This window comes from Sphaerodactylus townsendi, linkage group LG09 (genome assembly GCF_021028975.2).
Source record: "Sphaerodactylus townsendi isolate TG3544 linkage group LG09, MPM_Stown_v2.3, whole genome shotgun sequence".
In the NCBI taxonomy this organism is placed as follows: Eukaryota; Metazoa; Chordata; class Lepidosauria; order Squamata; family Sphaerodactylidae; genus Sphaerodactylus; species Sphaerodactylus townsendi.
The window spans coordinates 17,426,422-17,448,771 of record NC_059433.1 but is presented as its reverse complement, the minus strand read 5'-3'; the positions used below and the strand labels follow the sequence as shown (position 1 = coordinate 17,448,771).

General features: G+C 40.5%; 1 protein-coding gene across 1 annotated transcript in view; it reads right to left on the bottom strand.

The window, feature by feature from the left end:
• EXOC2 (exocyst complex component 2) overlaps positions 1-22,350 on the bottom strand; it is a 126,441-nt gene that overhangs the window by 68,832 nt on the left and 35,259 nt on the right. The window contains exons 7-11 of the mRNA XM_048508268.1: positions 17,300-17,380; positions 13,533-13,678; positions 13,356-13,437; positions 12,398-12,500; positions 8,577-8,695 (exon numbers count right to left, since the gene is read on the bottom strand). Of these exons, the coding sequence (XP_048364225.1) occupies positions 8,577-8,695; positions 12,398-12,500; positions 13,356-13,437; positions 13,533-13,678; positions 17,300-17,380 (531 nt within the window). The remainder of the gene's footprint in view (positions 1-8,576; positions 8,696-12,397; positions 12,501-13,355; positions 13,438-13,532; positions 13,679-17,299; positions 17,381-22,350) is intronic.

The following is a 22,350-nucleotide window of genomic DNA, read 5'->3' as shown; positions in this document are numbered from 1 at the left end:
AAAGTTAAATTCTTATTAGGAAGTACATTTACGATAGGAAAGAGAGATACCATGCTATTATTTTGCTAGCTAGGAAGAGTCTCTTTTCTAACTTTTGAGAAAAAGCAAGATATTAGACCTTGGAGTATCAGTCTAAAGCAGTGGTTCTCAACCTTCCTAATGCCACGACCCTTTAATACAGTTCCTCATGTTGTGGTGACCCCCAACCATAAAATTGGTATATATAAAATATTAAAAGACTGTTTTCCAATGGTCTTACGCGACCCCTGTGAAAGGATCATTCGACCCCCAAAGGGGTTGCGACCCCCAGGTTGAGAACCGTTGTTCTAAAGAGAGACAGGAGGTGACACGAAATGATGGAGGGGTCACTAACTTTACAGACTTCTCTAGCTTGCCACTTGCTTGGCTCCTGCTCTGGGTCTTCTTCTCAGTTCCTTTGCACATTAGACATTGCTACATCCAACAACTGAAGGTCTTTTTTTTAAAAAAATTGAGGTTTTGATTAGCTTGTTCACCATTTTGGAATTTCACCCCAACCAATCAGAAAGCCAATGTGAGCAGAATTTCACTTTTTGGAGAAATCTGCTGCAATGGCAGCAATATGCATTCGATTCATGTTGCCTAAAAATTAGTATACTAATCACTTCAATCCCAGCGTTCTATTCGTTTGTTTAAATAGCATCAATGTGTATTGAATAAACACTATGTGCAATATTTTCAGATCGATATAAATAGGTAACCAGCCTGGTTACCTATTCTTTTATTTCATAGACATATTTGAGCACTGATACGGGGAAAATGCTGGGAACTGGCATTTGCCCGGGACAAGCAGCTGTGTGCAAGATGGAGCAAAATAGAACCAATGAGAAAAGGCTAGGCATGCAGCCTGGAAAGGCAAAATGGTAAATCTATAATTTGCAAAAGCACTGGAAAAACACCTCTACCACTGTATATGTATTTATTGGGAATGTGGGCATTCAACCAATATTTGCAAAATGACTTAAACGAATTAAATTAGTGTTAACCTAACCTCTCTTAAACAGGAAAACCAAACCAAACAAACAACGAGAAAAGAATGCTAATTATGATTCTTTTACCCTAACCCAAAATTCACCAGGGTATTCTAGAAACCTTGTTGAAATTCTAAATGCTTTGAACCACACAGTCGGCATACATATGGTCTTGGCTCAGTTTCTTGAACTAAGCCAAATGATCTGTATATTTCCTGAAGTCATTGGAAGAAAATAGTAGGTCAAAACAAAATTATTCAACTGGCACGGGTATTTTTTAATGGAAATGCACTTCTTTGCACATGAAAAATGTAGGCTCTCTCTATCATGCTAGAAACAAACTTACTGTAGCATTGTAGTATGTGGGTGCATTTTTTTTAATGTTCAGAATATTAATCTTATATTGCAACTTTTTACAAAGAAGCCATTATTTCTACAAAAAAATATGTAGACTGCATATTTGGATATTTGCACAAATACTTCTTGTTCATTCACAGCAACTTACAGGAGCATTCTTGAATTCGAGATTGCCCCAAAAAGGCTGTTTCACTTTTATGAACGTTTCAGATAAACTTACCAAACTCTAATAGTGATCCTTTCGCAGTTTCAATTGAAATAGTTTGTTGGATACCAAATAGATATGGCGAGAGCACAGACATACTCAATTGCCACTCAAACACCTCGATGGTTTGTTTATCCACTAATAATAGAAAACAGGACAAAGAATACTCTCTTGTTCCACCAGCAGCCACATCACTGGTACCAGGAAAAGAAAGTTTAACATGAACCTAATTTCTTAATTGGTTGTCTAGCATTACTACAACACAGGAGCAGGGAACTACAACAGCACATATACCCTCAGGACTAATGAACATCTGGAGCACATTAACAAAGCTGGCTTTTTTTCCAAGTCGTCCAGGAGATAGCGCTTCAGGACTATACATTGCAATCTAGAAGAGCAACAGTTGCTATCCACATCGGTATGCAAGCAGCAATACAGAAAAGCGTGGCCATATAAAGTTGTCCTCCACTGCTTCAAATGCCGAATAGAAAACGCAAATATCTACTGTCACCCCCCCACCCCCAAGTTCAAGACTGTAGCTAATGCTGAAACCAGACACTGAGGGGTTCATTTGGCCGTTCACAATACCGTACAGGAAGGAATACTGTGATATTCTATATATATGGAACAAACACTACAGCTTTGCTATTGTTTAAAAATCTGTTCATCATACATAAAACATACGGGCAACCATGAAACACATAAAACAAAATATACACAACTTATAATAATATGCCAGTCAAGTGATATTAGAGGTTATTAAGAGATACCTTTTAAAAGGGTCAACACTTTGATATACTGTTTCTTTACTTTTTTAACCAGAAAATGCGCATTGCACCAATGACAATTTGTTTCTGTTTGAACAATTTCAGCTTTAAGAGGCTGATAAGATTAGATGACTGAGATTTTGCTTTTAAACGAAGGAACATTATCTTTTAAATAAAACATCTGGCTTCAAAATAAAAAAAAACCTTCAAATTAATTGCTGGATAGTTTGGTTTTGAGATCTGTCTGTCTGTGGTCATAACATTTTGAAATTACAGTAATGGAATTTTGAAATTACAGTAATGGAATTATGTTGCTGGTACATAACAGTTATTGAAAACTATCTAGCTGTATCATGAGCTAATGAAGTTATAGGTGGTGGTGGTGGTGGTGGTTTGCTGGTGTCCTTTTACCGCTGTGTTATAGAGAGTGTCTTAACCTACTGCATCTGTGTATGGTTCTCCAGTTGCACAGTGGCAGATAGGAAGGCGCTCCAAAGGGTGATCAATACTGCACAGAGGATTATCGGCTGCCCTCTCCCCTCCTTGGAAGTACTCTATAATTCCCGAAGCCTAAAGAAAGCCCAAAATATTCTGAGAGACCCGTCTCATCCAGCACACTCTCTTTTTGAACTGTTACCATCCGGCAGACGATACAGGTCTATCAAAACTAGGACAAAGAGGCTTAGAGACAGCTTCTGCTCTAGAGCTGTGGCTATGCTGAACTCCGTGTTGATGTGTTTGGGGCTGTGTAGGGATGGGTGGAGGAAGGGGAGAGTGAGGATGGGGTATGAGTCTGAAATTGTGTGCATCGAGGAATGCTGCTGTTAATTTTGTTGTGCGTGCACAATGACAATAAATGCTTATGCTTGTGCTTATGCTTATGATAGGATCCCACAAAAGCTACAACAGTTAGAAGAAACACTGATCTGCAGCTTCTGGGCTCTCGGAGGGGCGGCAGACTTCCTCACCGCCCTTAAACACCTTTGAACATTTTTTCCTGTGCACAGCAAGCCCTTGTCCTGTGCTAGAGCCCGACCACCCACCGTCGCTTGTTGACCAAACAGGCAATGCCTAAAGCTCTGCTCCGACACAGGGAGGATAGGATTCCTTTCAACCATGCCACACAGAAGACTTTCAATTTGCCGAAGCAAGAAATTAAGGAAGTTCCTTTAAAATTAACCTGAGTCAACAATACATTTCAAAAGGCTTCGATTGTTCTCAGGATGCGTTCTATATTTGGAAGCGAAGATGGACTGCCCACGAGGACCTCACGTTTAAAATGTTCGTGTCACAACTGCTGATACGTCTCTATAATTCTAGATATAATTTTCCAATATGTTAAAAAGGCATTTTTGTATTAAATACAGCACTTTTGGTACATTTCCCGTGATAGCTTCTAAAAGTATCTCCTTTAAACAGATATTGCTCAAACTGAGAAGTGGTAAACCATATTTGGATTATTTTTGTGCTACTTCTTCCTGAGTTTCATATGATCAGACTGCTCCTCAAAATGTACCCCAAATTCAATCCAAGTGCATTCTGATGCACAACACAAAGGAATGGTGCCTCGAAAATTAGTCAATGCATATGTTTGAAACAAAAACATAATATATTGAATATAATTCCAAAAAAATGATCAAGCAATTCTGAAAAAGAGGATTTTGAAAGACACAAAGAAAGACTTTTTGAAAAACAAAGAAACATTTACGGTACACCCCCCCCCCCCCCAAAATCAGAGTTGTCCTTTCTAAGGCCACTGACTTATAGTGGATTTAGAATGGTGTATCTCTGTTCAGGATTGCACCATAAGGACACTAGCAGCCTCCCAAAATTATACGATTTTAATACTAGTGCAAGAAAAAACTGTATGAACTCAAGGGGATAATGCCCCACCATCATGGAAGGTGCAGGAGGGAACCCATTTAAATAGATGTAGTATGACTGGCTCTATATGGCTGATTCCGCATGGGCCAAAAACAGCAGCGTGAAAACGGTGTGAAAACAGTATAAACCCTTTTACACCGTTTTAAACCCTTTTACACTGTTTTCACACTGTTGTTTTTGACCCATGCGGAATCAGCCTATGACAGCGAAATTCTAAGATACAGAAAGATCACACCCGCTGCTTTCACAGCTGTGACAAACTTATTTTGCCATACCTTACCATTGGTTGGAAAATACTAGGAATAAGCTCAGTGTAATTTAAAAGCTAGTGAGCTGAAAGTTACATAACAGTAAATTATGCATACATCATTCAGTTTTGAGCACAGGTTTGGATTAAATTGCTCAAAAGTAAGATAAATTCAAACGTGTTTAATCTGAACATAGCGATGTAGTCATTTCCTATGGATTCCAGCTCACATGCCTGTCTCAACATGTGACTCCGCCTATCTTTTGTTTTATTATATTTATAAGATGGATACTATAGAAGTTTAAATAAAAGTACTTGTAGCCAGGGTCATCTTAAGTAGGGATTGAAGAAGGCAGATTTGCTCCAGAAGTGATTAAAATGCTGCTAAACTGATGGACGTTCCGGAAAGTCGCGCCCGGCTTTGCAATGATTAACATTTTAACTTCTTAATTAATATCCATTGAAGGCTTCACTTGACATCGACTGTCAAAAGAATATTTCTATTAGGAATAAGAGATGTGAGTTAGGCATGAAATCACTCCCAGCTGCAAGAGGCCTCCTTCCAGATGTACAGTATGCAGAGGCAACAGAGGAGAACCAGCTGCTAGGATAACAAATTGAAAAGGCCCCTTTGACACAAGCCACGTTGGCCTGTCTGATCAAACAAAGATAGATCATTCATTGTAAGGTGAATAGAAGACGGGAAAAAGCAGCAAGGTGGTCTGAGGAGCAGTCTGATTTTCTAGCACTTAGACTCAGCTATGAGTACGCTGGAGTGAAAGAAAGAAAACATACAGCCTCACAAGTACCTCAATTTCCTTCAGAAAAAGGCGGTAATTCAAACACACGTTTCTCCATTTCTCGATCATCTCTCCACCAAGAAGTTTTAAAAGCTTGCATCAGTGTTGATGCCTTATACACACTTTGCACAATCATCAGGCAAGCCTCTGTCTAATTTAATGTTTCTCTATTTAAAGCATGGTCCTATGCAGAGCTTCCAGCTAAGATTACCGATGCCAGTGAGCTTAGACTGAAGCAACTCTGTTTAGGACTGCACTTCTTGTTTCTAAATGTTATGTCCTTGACTGGAAGGGGAGGGGGGAGGGTACTTTGAAGTCCTCTGTTTCTCAAGCTGGCAGGAGAAAGAAAACAGGGATCACTAAAGGAGCAGTCACAGCATCGGGCTGTATTTCTGCAGCCAGGGAGAACAAATGCAGAAATGCATGGTCTCTTCTCGTATTCTAGGACGCCTCCGTCTCTCTCCGGCAGATGCAAATATATTTCATTGCATTTGCTTAATACAGTGGTTGCAACGTTTAAGCTCACGCTTCCATTTGACTGAAAGAGGGAGAATACAAACATAGTGGTGATGGAATATGAAAACGCACTCCCCCCATTTGTGTCAGCTTCAAATGGTGTAGGTAGGACTCTGTACTCCCTGCTTTGGAGAAGAAAGGCAGCCTACACGATCTCAGACAATGGAAAGCACACACAGGTCTGCAGTCTTATGCAGAGTCTATAAAGGGATATTATTTTCATTGAGACCAGAGGCATACTGGGATGAAACGGCATCTGGGGGCAAGGTCTTGGTTCCCCCCCCGATAGAAGTGGAAGCCCCCCAGAAAAACAAATCCTTGACGCAGCACTGGCTGCTGCCAGACCCCCCCCTTTCCGGTGGCTGCGCCTGCTCATGGCATCCGTTAGAGGTGGGGGGGGGGGCAGCAGCAGCCGCGCCAGGCCAGGAGCCTGCTGGGGGCCTGTCGGGCACTCTCGATAGAGGTGGGGGAGGGTCTGATAGAGGTGGCCCTCCCCCGGCAGTTTGATCACGTGGTGGGCGCGATTTTGCGCGCCCCACGTGATCAAATGGGTGGCATGGGATACCCCATGTCTCCAAGGGTCATACGCCCCGATTGAGACCTGAACTGCAGCTAGTCAAGCTTGCCCCTGATTAGGGAATGCACTGACTCTGCTATTCTTATTCAAGCGTTTAGATTCATGGCATCATTTTGAGGGCAGGATGCACTATAAACTGATTCTTTGACAGCAACTCTGATCCCCTTTTATCTTGGCTGTTAGTTATACAAAGTCAGTTTAAGTACCCTTTTAAGCTACGCAACGGCACACACACCTTGCTACAGTCTGTATGGACTGATGAGGGAGGTGGCAGACACCTTTCTTTCAACGCCTTAAACACACACTGCACTTCAGGAATACTCACAGGGGAACCAAGAGATGTAAGAGATCCACAGGCTCACTACTGCTCTGGAACACCAGAAGAAATTGGCTTGCAAAGCAAACAGTAGTTGGAGATTGTTCCCATTAGAGCAAATTCCTAGCAACGGCTATTTTCTAAAGGACTCAAGAAGAAGGAAGCCCACCCACTTCTTTTAGTTTCTTTAAATACAGAAGGCTGTGAGCTAGATCCGACATATTTCCCTCATTAACAGCAACCCAAATCACAAGAGTCTGTTGGGGGGAAAACACTGTAAATCTCATTTTAAAAAAGCACTGGCCAAACCGATACAGCTGAAAAACATTACTAACATCCCAGGCCAAACTACATGTGACCAGCTGCCCCCCCCCCCCCAAATCTGCAATTTATGTTAAAAGGCAGCCGTAGAAGGAAGAGTATAGATGGGGGTTAACTCTTCTCCCCACGCAATTTCTCTAAACTACCCTCCCCAAAGCTGCTTTTACCACCAGTAGTGAGAAAAAAGGCACAATGTACCTGTCTCCCACTGCTTGAAGGCACATATCAAGAGCCTCGCGTTTCCCCCCTCTTGCCTCTAGAAACAGCTTGGGATGTCCATTTTTGAACACAGAAACCCTTTCCTGGTTTCCTGGTCCATATCTTTCTCCCCACTACAGCAAGATGTGGTGGATTTGGGGAAGCCTGCTGGGTGACCTTGGGCTAGTCACAATTCTCTCTGAACTCTCTAGTCCCATGGTGGCGAACCTTTGGCACTCCAAATGTTATGGACTACAATTCCCATCAGCCCCTGCCAGAATGGCCAACAGGGGCTGATGGGAATTGTAGTCCATAACATCTGGAGTGCCAAAGGTTCGCCACCACTGCTTAGTCACAATTCTTTCTGAACTCTCACAAGGTGTCTGATATGGGGAGAGGAAGGGAAGGCAACTGTAACTAGTTTCAACAAAAAAGAAGAGAGTTTGACAATCAACAAAACCTGCCCGCAAGTACTAAAAAACATCAAAACCAAAAAACCAGGGACACTCAAAGGTAACTGCAAATGAACTCCACCCAGACATATGCCAAGACAGTCGCAAATGCAAATGCATATGCTGTTGTGAATGTGACTGCCGATGCCACAGCAAATGCAACTGTAAACGAACTCCACTTAAACACATGCAAACGTGCCTCACCCCCCTGTGAGGTGGGCAAAAACATATACCCCACCATGCAATCACTCCACATTGTGCCACAGAGAGAACACATCTCCCTGTGACATACCTCTGAAAATGCCAGTCGTAGATGCAGGTGAAGCATTAAAAAGGTAAAGGTAAAGTTTCCCCTTCAGTTGTGTCTGACCCTGGGGGACCACTGCAAGCAGTGATTTCATAGGCAAGCCGTTTTTGTGGGGTAGTTTTCCATTACTTTCCCCGGCTATTCTTTACCCTCTAGCTATGTGCTAGGTACTCATTTACCGACCAAGGAATGGATGGATGGCTGAGTTGACCATGAGCCAGCTGCCAGGATATCTGACCCACAGTGGGCTCGAACTCCTGACCCTGTGAGTGGCAGTGCAAGCACTTAACCACTACGCCATGCGGCTCCCATTGTGAAGCATTAGGAGTTAAAAACTACCAAACCGTGGCCTCCCAGCATGGAAAACCCACAACAGCCAATTGTAAGCGACTTTGAGACTCCTTAAAGGGAGAAAAGGTGGGGTATATAAACCAATTCTTCTCTTTTTTCTTTTGGAGGTTATATTACACTTTAGTGGGATAAGATCATAAATTCCAAATGGTACAGTGAGCTTGGCTCAAAAGCTGACCCCCCCCCCCCCAAACAGAGAAAAAAGAAGAGCTATGTTGTCATCGTTAGATTCAAAGCGAATCGCTTCTTTAAACATAATCAAATTTACCTTTCTGCTCTTTAACGTAACTCTCTTTACAGTTGTGCATGAGCTGCAGAATCCATGTATGCTGGGCACCGATACATTGCCATGCGGGGTCCCCTTCTGCGTGGAGATCAGACAGATACCTGCAAAAGGTTTAAACTGATGAGAATTCAGGTGGGAAACGTGCTACACCTGTCACACCTGTGTTTTTCCACCTCTCCCTATATTCTTCCACCCCCCCCCCAAAAGAGGAGGATCAGAATTCTGAAAGAGACTTAGCTGAAATCTTGAGTGTCTGAAAATCATTAGAGCACTATGATGATACCAAATTCTTAACTAGCCATAAGCAATGCCCATCAATACATCCAAGTTTGTCACAGGTTACTATGTGATTGAGGCCCTGCTCCCAAACAGAACTAAAAGGCGGTTTATCCCAGGGTAACTGGACAACCAGGTTCGTTTCAAATGGAAACGTTTCCAGTCACTGCAAAAAGGGAGCTCATTCCGATACAGAAAAAACACCTTCATTCTCTGAGACAACATTGTGTGTGTGTGTGTGTGTGAACATTTTACTATGAACCCCACAGGATTTTCAAGGCAAGAGATGTTGAATGGTATTTTGCCATTGCCTGCCTCTATCCCAAGACCCTGGAATTCCTTGGAGGTCTCCCACCCAAATACTTGCCAGGGTTGAATCTATGGCTCATTCCGCACAAGCAGAATAATGCACTTTCAAACTGCTTTCAGTGCTCTTTGAAGCTGCGCAGAATAGCAAAATCCACTTGCAAACAGTTGCGAAAGCGGTTTGAAAACGCATTATTTTGCGTGTGCGGAAGGGGCCTGAGAGTGTGTGACTGGTCCAAGGTCACCTAGCAAATTTCTATGGCAGAGCAGATATTAAAACCTGGGTTTCATAGATCCAAGTCCGACACATTAACCCCTACACCATGCAGGCAGGCTCTTGAGACAATTTTACTGCCCCCAAAGTGTGCCATTATTAATGAAGAACAATTCCGATATTAAATCTAGTTTTTCTTGTTTCGTTTCAATATGAACCTATTGAAGCCCACTTTCAAATAATGCAGCTTGCTTTAATATTTTATCACATTCCTCCTATATCGACAAAGTATGGTTTGTTATGCGTGAACGATGCCATAACATAATATAGGTATTTTTTACACAGCACAGTGTTTGTAGGGAAAAACTGCACTTCTGCCACTATAGTACATTCCAAATTTCCAAGCCTATAGCAAACTATATAGCAAGATATCCAACTGCACACCAATTAGTAACTCCTACTACATAAACATGAATAGAATGTTTTTTTTAAAAAAGAGCTTATACCATATCCTGATAAAAACATCAAAGCTGAATAGTTTTAAGCCTCATTAAGTCTCCACTCAGTATATGTATGTTGAGGGTTTGGACATAATATAAATAAAGGGATATAGTTAAGCCAGAGCACGTTTCTTTAACACTGGCAAGGATTCAAGATTTTCGTCCTTTCGACAAAAAGCTGAAAAGACAATCCCAGCTCATTTATCCAGTTCCTTTAAAAGTCTCTGTGTTGCAGAGGACAGAGAGGAGACACTATAAAAATATGTTTTAGGATACCAGACCCATGGGGTACAGCTCCTTGATGGGTCTGCTCTTAGGGCTGCCAGGTTCCCCCACCCCCTACCAGAGCGGGATGGGGAGTTAGAGTTGCCAGATTCAGGTCGAGAAGCTCCTGGAGATTTGGGGATGGAGATGGAGGACAGGGAACTTGGTGGGGTACCACGCCATCCTCCAAAGCATCCCCCATCCTCCAAAGCATCCCCCCATCCTCCAAAGCATCCTCCCCATCCTCCAAAGCATCCTCCCCATCCTCCAAAGCATCCTCCCCATCCTCCAAAGCATCCTCCCCATCCTCCAAAGCATCCTCCCCATCCTCCAAAGCATCCTCCCCATCCTCCAAAGAATCCTCCCCATCCTCCAAAGAATCCTCCCCATCCTCCAAAGCATCCTCCCCATCCTCCAAAGCATTCACTTTCTCCAGGGGTACTGAACTCTGTAGTCTGGAGGGGAGGTATAATTCCGGGGATCCCCAGGTCCCACATGGAGGTTAGCATCTCTAGCTCTGCCTCCCTGCACCTTCCACCATACTCAAAAATGTTGCTTCTTCATTTCACCTTCATCTCTTGAGAGGGTGAAGGAGACTGAAAAATTCGTTGTACTCTTGAAGCAGCTCCATTTGGTTAAGTACACTGTCTGATAAAGACTGCTCAAATACTTATTCCTTATCCACACTCACTAGAGACAAGGTGTCTAGAAGAACCTGATGCTAACCAAGACCAAAGACCCTTTGGTCTTCTGGTGGAGTACTGAGCACGCTTCCAGATGTAACATGCCATACAGATGCCTAGAATTCGAGGAGGGTGAAATTGCGCATTCCCACCCCCCACCCCCAAAATAAATGAAGAAAGAAGGATCACACAGTTCGGGCACTGCAAATATAAGGCTCAAAGCTATGTCATAAGAAGCGACGAAGGAATGCACTCTTTATGATAAAAGCAAGAGGAGTGTCTGGCCCCTTCCGCACACGCAAAATAATGCATTTTCAAACCACTTTCACAACTGTTTGCAAGTGAATTTTGATATTCCGCACAGCTTCAAAGAGCACTGAAAGCAGTTTGAAAGTGCCTTATTCTGAATGTGCGGAACGAGCCTCTGATCCTGGCCAAAATGCTGCTAAGACTCTTGCTCTAAAATGGATTGTTGGGTACTTTGCACCTTAAGGGTTTGGTTTACTCGGTTACACAAAGAGTTTACTGCTCAAGTGCACTTTCCATTTCCTCCCAACACTACTAAGTAACTGTTAAGGTAGATCGGTCTGGACCAGCACCTGTATTCATATACTGCCCTCCCTGGAGTACATTTGAAAGAAACTGGCCTTAGCTTTGGGAACGGGCTTTAAAAAGCCATCTGAAATTCATATATTTTATTATCACAGTTACAGGAACTTTATTTAAAACAGTCAGGTGGACAAAAAACAACCACCACCAGGCTCTACAATGTTTAGCTCCTAGTGATAATACTGCTCGTTTACAGTTCATTACATGGTATAACCAGTATTCAGCGATTCTTAGCTCCAGGACCGATTTTGATGCATTACTTAAGTACTTGGCCATTTTCAAAACACCTCTGCAGATGTATACCAAGAGAAGGGGAGAAATGAAATGCCTATTGTACAGAAAAGTGATGCAACGATTATAAATTAATTAGGGGCTATACTGCTAATTTCAAAGCTGTCTTTAATGCTCGTTTTCAGCTGGAAATGGTTCAAAATGAATGCTCTATAACTCTTACATTTAATAAATGAGCCATAATACCATTGTGCCTGCCCCCAAAAGAACACATTATATACTGAAACAACATAGGTTCCTGTCTTGAATAGTAATGGTGTTTTCAGAGAAGCTTGTCATCAGACCAGCAGAATCAGAAGTAAGACATTATTAAGCATTTAAGGCCCCTTCCGGACATGCAGAATAATGTACTTTCAATCCACTTCCAATGCACTTTGCACCTGGATTTTACTGTGCGGAGTAGTAAAATCCACTTTCAAACAATTGTGAAAGTGGATTGAAAGTGCATTATTCTGCATGTGCGGAAGGGGCCTAAGATATTTTATGAACAACCCTATGCCTTTCACGTGAGATACTGAAACAGCAAAAGATTACACAAAGATATTGCTATTATTGGAATAAGAAGCAACATTCAAAATGCTTGAATAGTATAAACCAAGCAAATGTTCCTATCTATACATATTTTAAAAAGAAGATAAAATATAAATGAAAGAAGATCACCTTATATAGCGTTTTTGGTCATGTAAAGTTGATGGCGTCTCAAGCAGTTTATTCAGTAATAGTTTCCTTAATGCTTCAACTCGAGTTTCAACTTCTGCATAATCTACGGTTTCAAAGTTATAAGATAAAATTCGTTTTTCTGCATCTGAAATGTCATGAATTTAATATGATAGTCAAATAGTGAGCTACATTTGAAACATATTTTGCTTTAGCCCATATTGCAAGTTTTATACCAATATCACCTTGATGTTTCTTTTCTTTCTCCTCCATTATATATATATATATTATTAGGTCTCCACCCTTCCTGTCTAACCTTTGCTCAAAAAAGGATGACAATTAGAATTGTTATGCCCCAGCTTTTAAAAATGCAGTAACCAAGAATTAAATTTAATTTCATATCAGTGCTAAAGACACCACTTATTTAGAAATTTAGAAATATATTAATTACTATTATTATGTAAGTACTATACAGCATTAAATTAATTCATGTGTAAATATATGCAACACATATCAATTTATTCTTAGAGAATTACAGAAAATAATTCCACACTCAGAACAATTTCATACATAATTTATTTTTTAATTTTAACCTGAAAAAACATGCACTAAATCATTTTTGAAACTTTATGCTCTAAAGAAACTTTGTCTTTAAAATATGTCCTTTATACAGGTGCAAAACTTACTTCAGCTCCTGTTATACACTCTAGAAACTAATGGATTGGACCCAAGAATTATTTTCTGTTAAATGATGACTCTTACTTAAGGAAGCAAGTCTTTGGACCTAACCCATTATATGTTTTTGAGAAAGAAAACTTGCCAGACTCTCTAATTGTTCCAAATACTGCAGAAGACCGTACATAAACAGAAGATGAACCTCACATACCTCCTTAGCCTGCTCTGCATTGTTAACTTTTCCTGTTAAAACCGCAACTGACTTTTAACAAAACCCAAAACTCACATTTTTTAAACACCTGGACCTCAGTCTTCCCAAACAACGACTTCGCTTTTTCATAGTCGTTAATGACTACATCGTAATCACCCTTCAGGAATAAAAAAATAATAATTATGATAAAGGAATATAGGGCAAACTTGGGGCAGGATAATAACTTCTAATGTCTTTTAAATTATCCAATACCTTTTGAATATTTCTTTCAATATTCAGAGGAAGATTGAAGAGAAATTTGAAGCGCTGGAGGACGTTCAGTGCGTTTCTTGTTGAATCGGCTTTGTCTTTGCGACCCAGCACTTCCTGGAACAAGGTGTCCGCTGTATGACTTGCTCCTGTTTTAAAGAGAGGATATAAACACGTAAATAAGCCGGACGGAGCAGCGTACCCTGCGCTGAGATTGCTCAGTGGATTCATGCTTCTTCTAGAGATTATGGCTGCGTTATAAACACAAATGTTTGCATTAAATTAGAAATATTTTTATTAAGCATTCCTTGCTTAGCCTTTCAATGCGACAGAAGCCGCAGCACAATCAAAAGCAACTTCAGTTCCCTAGACAAAAAAACTTTCGATTTCATTGTGGTGTCTTTAGAGTTTGCTTTGGCTAGAGAGAGGAATTTTACAGTTCTAGCAGTGCCCGGGAGGCAATCTGATCGTTCCTAATATATTCCTTTCATTATGACTGCACAAAGTGAAACAAATATGCATTGAAATACCACTGATAGCACAGCAGTATAAGTTACACTTTGCTCATTTGCAGGGAGGGGGGACAGCATCCTTATTAATTGATTCATCTTGGGGATCTTATCAAAATTACAAAATAAATCCACTGAAGCAAGAACACTAGCTCTCCCTTTGCCTGGATCTGAGCCTACTTTCCTCTTTGTGAGCAACGTGAAGTAATTTCAGGATCGGAAACATAAGAGAAGTCCTAAGCAAAGGAGAATTTCTGTATTAAACTATTTACACGCGAACATATTGAAACTTTCAACGGTTACAGTGAAAACAGTGTTTCATTTCCACATTACAATGCAGAGAATGCTTCAAACTAAAGCATACTGCATGTTAGCAAAGGACGTCCCTGCCTTTCCCTCATTCTAAAGATGTATACATGTCAAATATTTTAGATTTTTTTCCCCAAACTTTTGACTTATTTTTAGTTTATCAGGAAAAAAAAATGGGGAATGCTTTCTCTGCTTTCTGTAGCCGGCTGTAAAAAGTTTCTGCATTATCTGGTCTAGTGACTATAATTTAAGCAAAGACAAAAAAAAAAAATTACCTCAGTCTCACTGGGTGGCTTGCATGCCATTTTCTCCTGTCAACACTGTGGGTGGCCAGCTCATGTTAAAAGTAGCCTTTGTAAAATAATTGTTATATCTAAATAACGTTTTGAACACTGTTGAAATTTTGAACCCCTGATGCAAGATACTTTATTTTGTCAGGAGAATGGTTCCTACTACACTTTAAGGGTCTTTGTTAACCACACACAAGCACGCACGCACGCACGCACACACACACACTCTACCTGATGCTTAACAGACAGTAGGATAGTATCGTTAAACTTGTATACTTTTGTAATTCAAAGATATAATCATGAATTATCGTATTAAAATTTTTGGTTAAAGTTTAAAATATGAGTATTTGGGGAAAAAATGCCTATACGAAAAATACTAAAGGCAAGTATAATTATTTTGTTGAACAAGTGGCTTTAAAATATCACTGGCCAGACGCAGAAGCTATATACCATTATTCATCTGAAACCATGAATCCAGACTATATAAAACACACATTTATAGTTAATTCGAATGGATTTAATCACATTTTAGCAAGACAAGACAAGACAATGTTTAACGGCACAATTACAATTATTACATTAGATATAATGCTTAGCCAATGGAAGTGTCTGTTAGACAATTTTAGTCATTTTAAGCTTTATTTTAAAAAGCAGGTTAATATTATTAACACATTCAAAACAGTGTTTCCTCACCACTATTAAGAAGAATACAAATTGTTCAGAAACTTTTTTCAACCTTCTGAAACAATGAATGGCGTACCAGGACTGATTAGAACAAACATGACCAGACAAAAAAAAAATGGGGGGGGGGGGGGCAACTGTACGTGTAATTTCTTATATAAAAAACTAACATTAACAGTAGGCTGAACTTGTTTAAGTAATAGCATTTTGGTCTTATGTTGCACTACTGAAGCAAACTGAACTTTGTTACCAAGTTTCGTGAGCCCTCAAATATAGCAACAAAGTCAGCATACCTTATCGTAATAAAAGAGTTAAACAAAATTTAGCAATTGTGAATGGTGGATTAACAGAATTCTTTCAACAGTCATAATCTTATCACAATGGCTGCATTGAAAGTAATCTTTTCTAGAACCAGACTGGGGGTCTCATGGGCTCGAACCTTTAAAAATGCTACCTGAATCACACTTAGCAAGCTGATTGGTAAAAAAAAAAAAGATTCTTTCCTGTACCCTGACACGGACAGAACTGTTATACGTTGCGACTGAAAATCTGGCATAAACTCGCTCTGCTACAGCTTTGGTGATAGCAAGAACAAAAAGAATTCCAATAGGTCAGCAAAGTAAGGTATAAATCAGAAATTGTTCATAGTCAGGACAAAAGGAATATACAAAGTTTATACTTTTAACAGCAGTGCCAAGATTTATTCAAAATCTTTGCTGTTCATTTTCACATTAAACACACACACACACACGTCATCTTGACCAAAGAACAAAATACCTTCTGATTTTATTCATGTTCAGAGTCTCAGACACAAAGACTGTTATCAAGATGCAGTTTTGTGCTTATTGATACAACTCTAAGGAAAACACTGCTTCGCCAGAAGTTAAAAATATATATAAAAGGGACTGCTAGAAAGCAGTCGGTCTAAAACCCATTGTCGCAAATGTATGGGTTACAATGCAACTCTGTGCAGAATTATTCCAATCGAAACTTATTAAAATCGCTAGTTTTAGATCAGATATTCTCCTGGAATAAAATTGGTCAAAATGGGAACAAGTTATCCCTAGAACTGTAGAAACACTTATAAAATTTAATAATCTCCCTTTATATAGTATTTTGCCCGTTTAGGATAAGGTCTATACAATGGATAGGTTTTTGTTCTGGAAATGCCATTCTTAAAAAGTGGGGTTATTTTTTTCCATTTATGATGGGAATGTCCATTTTTTTTTAATGCAAAAAATTCTGAATAGTATTTATTTAATGATGGATTTTGACAGAGCATTTACATTTCCTAAACACACACCATTCTTGGCAATTTACATGAGCTGCACAAGCTTTATTTACTAAAAACTGGAAATCCCTTAAAATACCTGTAACCTGAAAGTGGCTGAAGAACTTACCTAACATAGCATAATTTGAAAAGCAGGTGAATATTTTACTGCAATCCTGTGCAGTCTAACCAAGACTAACCATGCAATCCAGTCTAAAGCCACCCATTTCAAACATGATTACACAGGATTGCACTAAAATGGATAACATTTGTCACTACTGGAGTAATATCTCAACTATGCATAGCTGCAACACCATATATTTGAAATATGATTTGGATGTGATTCAAAGTACTTTTTTGTGAAATATGAAGTGTCACATAATATGTGAACAAAAAGTAACAAAACCTATTGAAATACGCTTCAAATCCTGTCTCACTATTTACTGTCAGCATTTTTACATGCATCCCTGTCTATCTTAAAGAACTGCTGAGCATCATAAGTAGGTTTCCTTCTTCCCTTTTCAACAACTAAGATGCTCTGTAAAAGTGTCACCAAATTTAACTGGTGAAGCGCACACATCTTTTTGGTTTGGGAACATAAATATCCACAGAAAGCCTGTTTTTACCAGATTTCACATTCCAAGAATATGCTTCAATTTGTTATAAAACCGAGACTCTAAAAATAGTTGATACGGAGTGTATGACACTTACTGTTCAGAACATTCTCCAGCTTTTGTGTCATGGATCCTTCTACTTTCTCTGTTCCGTCCGCTTCCAGCTTTTGATGGATTGCTGGAATAAAATCTCTTGTTAAATGCTGTCCATTTTAATGGGTAAGACTCTAGGGCTGAACTATATTCTTAGATCTAAGCCGTACGTGTTTGCTGAAAAAGAATGAGTAATCTAGTGAAACAAGCACTGTGATAAGAGACAGATATACTAGTCTTCCAAATTCCACTATGCAGTTGGTTTACACTGTGTTTGATGGGCCCTATTTTCTCATTTGGTATAAAAGCTGTACTTTATTTACAGCTGTTCATTTCTCAGAATATAATATAGTTCCACACGATTCTGCACGTGGGGCTTATGACTGTGCATCAGCACAGGGCTTCTGTATTCTCTTATCGTAACCCAAACCAGTAGTTGGATTATTTCTAGTTTCATTGCAAGTGAATTGTTTGAGGAGAACTCTCACTTAAATCCTTTACCATAGGACCGTGGTGGCGAACCTATGGCCCACCAGATGTTCATGAACTACAATTCCCAACTGGCCATGCTGGCAGGGGGTGATGGGAATTGTAGTCAATAAACATCTGGAGTGCCATAGGTTTGCCACCACTGCCACAGGACATAATAAAGTTGCATTTACCTGTACCTGTCATTCATCGAGTGTCTTCTGTCAGGCATGCATGAGTCCGTGCCTGCACTGAAGACACAGCGATGAAGAAAGGCCTTCACCTACAAGGGTGGGAGTCATCATTTAACTTCCAGGGAAACTTCCAGAGCCCCAGCAACAGCTCAGCTAGCACCTCAAAGGTCACTTGGTTCTAGTAGCAGTGGCGATCTGTGCCAGATTGCCAACTGTTTATTGCTGCACCATTGTCAGTTTGGAGGAGGGGGAGGCAACGGGGAAGCCCACAGCCATCAGTGGCAATGCTGGTCCCAGCTGACTTGTAGCACTGCAGGGACTAGTAAGACTGGCTTGGTTCCTGGGCTACTGTAACTCGGCAGCATACCCCTGTTGATTCATCATGCCCCTTGGCTCAGCAGGGCAGGAAACCTCATTTGTAGAACTATCCTCAAACTCAAACTAGGTCTTTATTAGGCATCAAACAGAAATACACACACACACACACCCCAGATAGGGTATAACAGAATGATGGAGCTGGTAAAGGTGTCTGGAATATACAGGCATCACTTATACAGAGGCTGAAGCCCAGAAAATTATTTCAAGATATTGACCAGGAAGTTGGCCACCATTTGCAGAATCTTAGGATCCTGGTTGTTCAGAAGATAATTCAGTTTAGAGTTTGGAGAAAACGGAGGTGCCAGAGTTGGGGCCTTTAGAATGAAGCTAGATCTAACTTTTGTGAATCTAGAGCAAGCAAATAAAGTTTAAGAACTATCCTTTTAATTGGTTCTGGTGGGTTTTCCGGGCTGTGTGCCGTGGTCTGGTGGATCTTGTTCCAAACGTTTCACCTGCATCTGTGGCTGGCATCTTCAGTGGTGTATCACAGAGGGAAGTCTGTTAGGAACAAGATCCACCAGACCACGGCCACACAGCCCAGAAACCCACCAGAACCAGTTGAATCTGGCCGTGAAAGCCTTTGACAATATATTATCCTTTTAATGTGTTCATGTGAAGATCAGAAATTAAAACCTTTTTCAGATAAACTCAGACATGGTTAATTATTCTTACATTTAATATGCTTGAATTTAATGCAGTGCTTACGCTGGGAAAAAAGCAATAGAAATACAAACTGGTAAAAAGATATATTTTACTGGCCCACCTGAGGCTGGTTAGACAGAATGGCAATTTTCACATGTCAGTATCAGCCTAAGTAGATTCAGTAAAAAAATAAACCAAATTTATTTCATGGTTTATGCCTACCTGCTCTCCTGCCATTTTTATTTATTTTTTGCTGTAAGAATAATTAGCTTGTGCATTTTCGTGACTATTCTATTGTCTACTCAGTAGTCCAGGAACCAATAAATGAACATTTATCAAGAGTGATCAGAATTCATAATAAAACTGGTGCCATTTTAGCAGCAGCAACAACTTTGAAGATCTCAAACAGAAAAGTTAACACAACTTTTTTTTCATTTAAAGCATTTTTAACCTACCTTCCTTTAAAAGAATACTCATGGAGGGAGTTCTTACAAAACAATGAGCAATTTTGTATTATACCTATGATTAAAATTTGATAAGATTGTCAAGGCTGGAGAAAATATCTCTGGGGGCTTGACATACCTCTCTGATTCCCTGTCCTATTGCAACAAAGGTATTTTTTAAAAAATCAAATTTAATAATTTCTTCAAGTTTACCAGGATTTCTACCTTTTTCTCCACTATTTATATTGATGCAACTACCTGTATTGCTTAATAAACCCTGCTCAAAGGACAGCCATAATGCTCGCCAGGTTTAATGTTATGCCTTCTGCCTTGTTACATGGCAGATTTAATAAGCAAGAAAAGGCAAACAGATTATGCCCATGTAACGATGGCTCAGTTGAATCTCTGGCCCACCAATTACTACACTGTCTCAGATTCAAGGAAATCAGATCCAAGTATGTGAAACTTACTCCTTTACATTTACCCCATCTCCCCGATTTAATTAGATTACACTACTTGTTGGACAATCCTGATCCTTCTCTCTGTATGATAGTGGCAGACTTTCTCCTGGAAATTACTAAACGCCAGTAGATTTCCTTCAACCTAACATTTATTTCCTGTATTGTATATGCTTTTTAATCCGTTTTTTTAATTATTGTTGTACTGTCGTCTATGCCAATAAAGGCTTGCTAAGATCATTTTTATATGATCTCAAGCTAACGCTGGGAGGGAGACATATATTGTGTCACTTTCAGAAGGTTCATCACATGTAAAGACTGGCAATGTGATGAACAGCACAGGACAGTCATGCTTAACCCAGTGCCCATGTTGGAGGATTAATTAATTAATTATATTTATTTATTTATAATCAATTTTATATACTGCCCCTCCCCCGAAGGGCTCTGGAAGAAACAAACCCAGAGAGCTGAGGCCCCATAAATTAAGGGCCCAGAATGTAAAAAGGGGGGGGAAAGGAGGGCGCACATCAGCGGCCGGCCCCTCCAAAAGCCCGGTGGAACAATTCGGTCTTGCAGGCCCTGCGGAACTCTCCAAGATCCCGCAAGGCCCGGAGAGCTGATGGTAAAGAGTTCCACCAGGCAGGGGCCCGGGCTGTAAAGGCCCTGGCCCGGGTAGAGGCCAGCCACATCATCGAGGGGCTGGGGACCACCAGCAAGTTGGCCTCTGCCGAATGCAGAGGTCGTAAAGGGACATATGGGGTGAGACGGTCCCGAAGGAATTGTGAAAAGATCCTCCCTCCCCTAAGACACTTGATACACACAATATAGTAGATTAGAAAAATGAAAAGATTTTTGTTTATTTTAAAATGGCTTGACTTTTTATCTAGAAGCAATAGATAAAAATGAAAACATTTAGGATTGATTAAAATATTTCCGAAAAAGGAAGAAAAGGATGTAACACTTTTTCTATATAGCCCACATTCGGAACAAGTCCAAGGAAGCTTTTATGTTCTTGTGTTGAAAACACCTTCTATGTAATGCTGCAGGACAGTCCCGCTCCGACTCCACATTTGCTCACACAAGATAAACGTTAAAGGTAATTAAAGCCTGTAAATACCATCACACACTGTAAAGGTTTCACAAGCAGAATCTTCCATTTCTCAAATGTGTTTCTTAACACAGAGATTCTCACCCAGGGTCATCCCGTCCCACCCCACCCCCTCCTGGATAGTCTACAAATCTCAGGGGACAATCAGAACTTTTGGATTCAAATTGTGGGGTAGGGAATTCAGGGATTTCAGGCAGCCCTTTTTCCGTACTTGCAACAGCTTCTGACAACCACTGGAGGAGTATTATTTTATGTTGCTCATCCAGCCTCAAGGAGAAAAACACAGTGCAGAGATTTCTCCTCAGTTTCTTAAAAAAAAGGCATACAGCAAATGGAAATCAGTCAATTTTCCCTGCTCTACCTGGGGCAAAAACCAATAACAATAAGAAAAACACTGCTCAATCCATGAAGTTAAATGTATGCCATGAGCTTCTAGGACATAAACAACAGAGGGAGTATTGCTAAAACAGAAACAAAGGCCCTTTCCCCACTTACCTTAAGCCCCGCGCTACTCTCCTAAAGTAGTGCGGGGTCCAGCTGCACTCCCCACTTCAGGGGCGGAGAGAATGCAGCCGCCCCGACGCTGCCTCTCTCGCGCCCCCTCAGCGCACGTAATTCCTGGCGCCTTTTCAAATGGCGCCTTTTGATGACCCCGCGCTCTGTGGGGAAGCCGGGGCACGCGCCAGGAATTGCGCGCGCTGTGAATTGCGCGCAGCAACCCTCCGACAAGGTTAAGTGGGGAAAGGGCCCATGACAAGTAAGAAACTGGTCTTCAAAAAAAGCCACTGGGATCTAACACAAATTAGTATTTTTGACAACTTGTTTTTCTCTCCATATTTTATACCTTCACCTATATAAGTAAACATGTCTTGTGTGCAGTGTTGTTTATGTGGGGTGTGTGTACATGCATGGCCCGGGTGGGGGGGGAGCTATTTGATGATGTTGTCAAGTACCTGGTAGCAAGTAGCAGACCAAAGGTTAAGAATCCTACCTCAACTAGATAAAAACACTCCAACAAATTCAGAAGAGAGGTACTGAAAATATGTTGTCATTTTAAGGACATGCTTTTTTAGCTCTAGACTGTGCCTTCCCTGTATCAGAAGGAGTGTAACTTTTCCTATGCTGATAGAAATACAACTCTTTCCTCCTTATATATTAATGCACATCTTCAGGTTGACCCTTTTAACTGTTTCATACTTCTGGAAAATAGTCACCGGTTGGCTTAAAGATAGCAGCATCCTTCCTTTTAGTATCCCAAGAACTCAATGGTATGAGTTTTTTTAATGGAAAACTGATTCATACAGGGATCCTAAGTTACAGAGATTTGGTCCAAACTATGGTGGAGGTGATGATGACACTGTCTA